Below are 6,908 nucleotides of genomic sequence, written 5' to 3'. Positions count from 1 at the left end.
GCCTGAAATTGAATGGCTGAAGGGACTTCCATTTAGACCATCAATCACACCTGCAGCATTTACACAATTAATACAACATTTTTTTTCTATTTTATGGCTTTATATTTTAGCCTGGTCAATCCTCATAACAAATGGGACATAATTAACAATTCCTCCATCCAGGGCAGCTTTCTAGAATGCTGCAGATATTTGTATGTATGTAGAAAATTCTGTTCTGTCCACCTCAAAATGGCAGTAATAAGCCCAACAGCTTATCCATCCATTAAATGATTATTATTTTTTTGCTCCCCAAATTAAAGCTATTGTTTCATTAACATTTTTTTTGAGGTGGGATAATGAACTTAACAGTGGTTACCTTTTCACCACGTATTATATTTCCACATTCTAGGTGGTGTGTCAACGTTTTACATTCCTCCTAATCATTAAGGTCCAGGTCAAATTCAGGGTAGAGGTCTTTGGTGGTGACACCCCTGATTGCAGCTAGGAGAAAAAAACACACAAAGAAGATTGTGTAAATGAGGGCGGAAAGAGAAAACACAAACAAGGCAGTAATTGCTTCTATAAACTCTCTGTAATTGGAAGATTAGTCAGATTAACAGAGTTGGAGGGGATTTTGTAGGTCATCTACTCCAACACCCCCACCCCCACCCTTGTCTGGCCTTCCGGTGCTTTGGAGAATAGCTTGGCCGCCTCCTCTCTGTGGCAACCCCTCAAATATTGGAAGACTGCTGATCCTTCTCTTCACTAGACTAGCCATGCCCAGTTCCTGCAACCATTCATCATATGTTTCAGCCTCCAGTTCCCTCATCATCCTGGTTGCTCTTCTCTGCACTCTTTCTAGAGTCTCAACTTCTTTTTTATAGTGTGGTGACCAAAACTGGATGCAGGACTCTAGGTGTTAAAGTTGCTTGAATTTGCCTTGTGGGTCTGGGGCAATTAAGACGAAACTCCCAACTGTTTTAAGTCACTTCCCCCAACAGCTGCAAGTCCAGATGCTGGTGTGCATCAGGTACCAGGCGATGAAGGATGCTAAGTTATCTAAAGGAGAATGTTTATAGTTAAAATACATATACACTAGTCTCTAGTTATGGTGTATGTCACTCAGAGTCATTTGCTTGTGGGATGGGTAGCTATATAAATTAGGTGGATAGATGGCTGGCTGAATGGCTGTATGTATGGTTAGATAGATAGATAGATAGATAGATAGATAGATAGATAGATAGATAGATAGATAGATAGATGATAGATAGATAGATAGATAGATAGATAGGGTTGGAACGAAGGTAGATAGATAGATAGATAGATAGATAGATAGATAGATAGATAGATAGAGATAGATAGATAGATAGATAGATAGATAGATAGATAGATAGATAGATAGATAGATAGATAGGGTTGGAACAAAGGTAGATAGATAGATAGATAGATAGATAGATAGATAGATAGATAGAGAGATAGATAGATAGATAGATAGAAAGAGATTAGATGATAGATAAATAGATATATATAGTTAGAAATAGAGATTAGATGATAGATAGAAATAGAGATTAGATGATAGATATAGATAGATAGATAGATAGATAGATAGATAGGTAGGTAGGTAGGTAGGTAGGTAGGTAGATAGAAAGAAAGAAAGAAAGAAAGAAAGAAAGAGATTAGATGATAGATATAGTTATAGCTAGAAATAGAGATTAGATGATAGATAGATAGAGATAGATAGATAGAGTTGGAAGGAAGGTAAATAGACAGACAGACATACACCACCCACCCAGTACGGTTCTATATTAGTCCTTACCCAATCTGCCTAAAAGCATTTGTCCGGCATCTTTGATCTCGTTGTATTCATGAAGCAGAGTAATGTGGTTTTCCAGTTCCTCCAGATTGTATCCTCTGGGAGAAAAAACAACAACCCAAGATCAGAAAAGTCAAGACAAACCAGATATGTGATTCTTAAGAGCTGTTGGAGGAGGAACAAGATTTGAGAAAAAAACATGTATGACTCTATTTTATATGTATTCTCCTGCCTTCTAGTAACCTCAGCCTTGCTTAAATTAATAACATGTACCAACCCATTCCCAAGATACTGGAATTCTAAAATATTCCACTTTATTCATTAATCTCTGGCAATCAGGTTGTGCTGGGATCATTCAAATGTTCTCCAGAGGCTAAAATAAACGATGAACGGTTGCAGGAATTGGGCATGGCTAGTCTAGGGAAGAGAAGGACCAGGGGAGACAGGAGAGCAGTCTTCCAATATTTGAGGGGCTGCCAGAGAGAGGAGGGGATCAAACTATTTTCCAAAGCACCCGAAGGCCAGACAAGGAATAATGGATGGAAACTGAACAATGAGAGACTCAACCTAGAAATAAGGAGGAACTTTCTGACAATGGGAGCAATCGACTCCCAAAGGGAAGAGAAGTTGCCTTCGGAAGTTGTGGGAGCTTCATTACTGGAAGCTTTCAAGAAGAGACTGGACTGCTCTCTATCAGAAATGGTGTAGGGTCTTCTGCTTGGGGGGGTTGGACTACATGACCTACAAGGTCCCTTCCAACTCTGTTAATCTGTATCTTTGTGGAAAACAGCCTCACAAAAACACAGACTACACAAGAAAAAGAAGGTTTTCGAGAAGAAGGTTTGGCCTACGTAAATTAACTCAACTTTCCTCCTGAAAAAGTTACTGTACTTGAACTGCCACTTCCCACCCACACAATGCAGCAGTTTGAAACAGATGCCTTAGTGTATGTGAAACATGTATAAATACACACTCAGCCTTGAGTTGTGCTATTTCCTGATCCACAGCAAGCTCCTTGCGTTTTAGCTCTTCGACTTCGTGCTGCAAAATGTTTTTATCTGGAGGCTGACAGCTCCTCGGAGGAAGAACCTGTTGCACAGAGAAAGACAATGCTAAACATTTTTTATGATTTCAGCAGTGGGGGTGGGTGGGATGCCAAGAGATTTTAGAATAGCTTCAGTGCTATGGGGTGGGGTGGGGGAATGAACACCATAAAGACAGAGCCAAAATGTACTCAGCCCTACGGGGGTGGGGAGGAGAGAGAGAGAGAGAGAGAAAGTATATATATACTTTCTTGGAGATATATATATATATATCTCCACGAAAATAGATACTTTTTAACTGTAAAAAATGTTATTCCACCATCTCTCCAGTTTTCCTGATAATATCGACTGTCAAAATAATAATTTTTGCTTTATAAAAAAAAGTTGAGATTCCAAGCCATCTTATTTACAAGCAAAAACTTTGCCTATTCTGCAAAACGATTCGTAGGCTGCAACCTGCTCTACTCACTAAAAATCCAAGCCAACCAATAATATCTCATGGATTTACAGCTTAGCGTTTTTTTAAGAAAATTAAAACAAGAGTCTCCGAAAGATGTTGATTTACCTTTAAAAAATTGATATGATTTAGTTTTCTGATTGCAAATAAAGATACAGAGCCAATCAACACTCATAATCTTATTTTGACCTGTTGAACGCAACTTTTAGTCCTATTTGGTTTATTGTCAAGAGATAACAACTAGGATCCTGGCCACATATCAGAATCACTGCAGAGGTTGTTTTCAAGGAGTTTGGACTACAATTGTGATTTCCAAAATTGATTCCTACATTCCTAGAATGTCAGATCCATTTAATTGACACACATTCCATAGAGGGATGAGAAATTTGATTTTACAGACACTTACTGGAGACTTAAAGCTTGCATTACAACTTCTCCTGGCTGCTTGAGGTGTCCTAAATTTAAAAAAAAAGAAAAAAAAAGAAGATCAAGAAAAGAATTTAAAAGCTCTTCAAATGAATCAGGACAAACCCGAATCCTGAGGTTAGCCAAGAAATGAATGAAAGTTCAGGATTTAAACCACTCTTACCTCCATATTAAAGGTTTGGGGGAGATTTTCCCCCTTAATCCCAGGTTATGCTTGTCCCCTTGATTCAAAAGAGATTCATGTTCTTGTTTAGCCGGAATATTTCCCAAGCCAGTGGTAGAACTGCAATCCGGAACAACTTCTTTTTCCTTCTGCATCTGGTGATTCATACAGTTGTCGGGAACAGAAAGAATAAATTGATTTTTGCAGCTCACGGTCGTGGGTAATTCATAAGCATCTTGTTTGCTAGGTTGAGGTCCAAAAACTGAGATTTATTTTCTGCATTGACTGTTCTGCCAAAGATGTAAAACATAAAAAGATTGCAATATTTTGAAAATCATAATGATTCAAAAGTAAAACATCGGAAAACAATGGCCAACATACAAGGGACTCAGGAGCCAGCAAGGCAAACAGACAAAAACAAAACAAAACCCACAAACACAAACAGAAAGTCAAGTTCCTTCAAGAAATTGCAAGGCAGCTAAAAACCAAATTTAGATCTTGTTAAACTAGGAGTTTAGTGTTGGGAATAATTGGGAAGTTTTGGAATAGTAATGACATCCATGTTAAGGTGGTGCTTAAAAAGTCCATGAAGGATTTAATGCTGGTTAAATCAATATTATGGACTCCTTAATTATTAGGAGAAATGTTGCACCCTTACACTAGTAATAAAAACAATTTATTCAACATATTTGCTCCCCCTTTTCCATCTAAAATAGAGCTAGAAAGGACCTTGGAGGTCTTCTAGTCCAGCCCCCTGCTCAAGCAGGAGGCCCTTTCAGACAACTAGCTGTCCAGTTTCTTAACCCAGAGCCTGCCTTTCTCATTTTTTTTTCCAGCCAAATATTCTGCCACGCTCCTTTCTGCCATGCAAGCTGTAGGCTAGTGCAACTTGGGCTGGGTCTTTGCAGACCTGGGGAGGCTCAACTCCAGGAGGAAAAACATGTTATTTGAGGAGGTCCTTGGGTGAGGCAACCTGATTACAGAATGACTCAGTGGGAAGGGACCTGAAGCACCAACTTTGCTGCTGCCTTGCCTTGGTTAAGCTAAGCCAGCTTGCAAAAGGACTGCTCCGAATTATTTAGAGGGGATTCCGGGGCTGTTGGGGAGGGGGGAAAGTTCAAAAGGGGGAGTTTTCAATGCTGTGAAGATGCATCTCTCGGCTCCCCCTTTGGAAAGCAAAAAACCACCTGCTGATGATTCGGCAAAACCACATACCGTACATTTAATTAATAATAATAAAATTGCGGAAAGCAGCTCAGCAGGTTGGGCCTGATATTGTAAAAATGAGGGTTTTTTTCCCAGCCAGGCTCAGCAAGCAGTTTTCTTCACAAAAGCTCTTGGTTGGGGGGGAAGTTATTAAAAAGCTGCAACCTTCTCCCCTAATGTTAGCCCACCCCTCCCCCCTTTCAGGGCAAGGGGACTCCAACTCCCATTTCTCTCCTAGGGTCAGGCTGGGAATGATGGGAGCTGGAGTGGAGGAATCCAGAAACCCCCACAGCCCAAGGAAGAGCTCTGCTGAATTTCCAAGCTCCTGCTCTGAGGATGATGGGCGAGGTGGCTTCAACCTCTGGGTAACTGCTGTCTCCCCGCTTCCTACCATCAACCCCAACTCCCATCATCCCTAGCCTGACTCTGTTGGACTTCCCCTGCTGTTTCACTTTTTTTTCCCCAAAAGTTTTTTATTTTTTTATTTTCATACAAATAATCACCTGTATACCATTACATAATCAACGTTTTGTATTTTGTATTATTCAATATTATGTCAATTCTTCTTACCATCAACCCCCAAAGACTATCATTAGCTCTTCTGCTCTCCATACACCATATTTATACCCTATACACCACTTTCTTCTCCCTCTCTCCTTCTCCCTTCCCTGTCATCCTTCTCTTCACTACTTCCCCTTCCCCTCTCCTTCTCCTCTTTCCATTCCTTCTTTCTCTTCTTCCCTCCCCCTCTACCCTCTCTCATAACCCCTTTCTTCCCCCTCTTGTCTCCCTTCTACTCTCTTCATCTCATTTGCATGGTGGATTTCAGCATCTGAGCTGGCTCCATTTTAGGTTGATGGTGTTAGTAATTTCATTGCAATAAACATCTTTCATATTAATAATTTTAACATATGTCCTCCTTTAAAAAAATATACATATATAGCAATTATATTTTTAACCCCCACCCCCATCCCAAACTTATTTTTTGGCCAAAGTGTGGGCCTGGTTGCAATTTCCAGCTATTGTCATCATAATATTGTATAGTTATACATCATTACATCCCCCAGATTTTTAGCTCTCTCTATAATATCTGCTGTTTCCCTTTAAGCCTTTTTTATCCTTTTTTTTTAAGAAAATCCTTTCTCATTGCATCATTATATATCAGAAGAAAGAAGCACAGAAAGAAGCGATGGAAATGAAGAAAAATAAAAAGACCTGATATTGTAAAAAAAGTGAGATTTTCCACTCAAGCTCGGCAAGCAGCTTTCTTCACAAAAGCCCATGGGGGGAGGTGTTATTGCAAAGCAGCAACCTTCTCCCCTCATGTTAGCTCCCATACCACCCTTTCAGAGCAAGGGGATTCCAACTCCCATCTCCCTCCTAGTCAGGCTGGGAATGATGGGAGCTGGAGTAGGGGAAAACTCAGAAAGCCCCAGGAAGAGCTCTGTTGAGTCTCCATGCTCCTGTTCTGAGGATGATGGGCGAGGTGACTCCAGGTTCTGGATAGCTGCGCCCCCCCTGCCTCTCCCACTACCACCAACTCCAGCTCCCATCATCCCCAGCCTGATTCTTGTTGGACTTCCCCAGCCGTTTCCCTTGAAATTTTTAAGTCATTTTTTTAAAAAAAACCCTTTCTCATTGCATCATTATACACCAGAAAAAAGAAGAAGAAGAAGAAGCGTACGTCGGTGAAGAAAAATTAAAAGAACAGAGTTGCCACAGCAGGGCGGCCATTACAGTCGGAAAGCAGAGGCGCGCATGCGCCACACTGCCGCGCCTGCGCGGAAGAACAGCGGACGCGTCTCGAGCGAGCCCAGCTGG

General features: G+C 40.7%; 1 protein-coding gene across 3 annotated transcripts; it reads right to left on the bottom strand.

Annotated features, from left to right (window-relative positions):
• Positions 1–216: 216 nt before the first annotated feature.
• On the bottom strand, positions 217–6,879 carry SWI5 (SWI5 homologous recombination repair protein). 3 transcript variants are annotated; one of them, XM_032233655.1, is made up of 6 exons: positions 6,772–6,879; positions 3,882–4,166; positions 3,699–3,747; positions 2,766–2,881; positions 1,796–1,890; positions 217–480 (listed from the first exon to the last, which is right to left on the bottom strand). In XM_032233655.1, exons 2-6 carry the CDS (start codon positions 4,046–4,048, stop codon positions 416–418), a joined length of 492 nt encoding a protein of 163 aa, XP_032089546.1. In that variant the 5' UTR covers positions 4,049–4,166; positions 6,772–6,879; the 3' UTR covers positions 217–415. The 3 variants fall into 3 exon arrangements, with proteins under 3 accessions (XP_032089546.1, XP_032089547.1, XP_032089548.1); XM_032233656.1 differs by having other exon boundaries at positions 3,882–4,171; positions 6,772–6,878; XM_032233657.1 differs by having other exon boundaries at positions 3,882–4,036; positions 6,772–6,869.
• Between the last annotated feature and the right edge of the window lie 29 nt (positions 6,880–6,908).

This window comes from Thamnophis elegans, chromosome 16, assembly GCF_009769535.1.
Source record: "Thamnophis elegans isolate rThaEle1 chromosome 16, rThaEle1.pri, whole genome shotgun sequence".
NCBI lineage: Eukaryota > Metazoa > Chordata > Lepidosauria > Squamata > Colubridae > Thamnophis > Thamnophis elegans.
This window is presented reverse-complemented; position numbering and strand designations above follow the sequence as displayed.

What these genes read in the sequence shown, in the direction of transcription:
- SWI5 (XM_032233655.1), bottom strand. Translation starts at nt 4,048, where the DNA reads ATGAATCACCAGATGCAGAAGGAAAAAGAAGTTGTTCCGGATTGCAGT. An exon ending in CCCAAACCTTTAATATGGAG is followed by an intron (nt 3,748 to 3,881) that starts GTAAGAGTGGTT and finishes TTTTAAATTTAG; the next exon opens with GACACCTCAAGCAGCCAGGA. An exon ending in ATAGCACAACTCAAGGCTGA is followed by an intron (nt 1,891 to 2,765) that starts GTGTGTATTTAT and finishes TTTTTCTCCCAG; the next exon opens with AGGATACAATCTGGAGGAAC.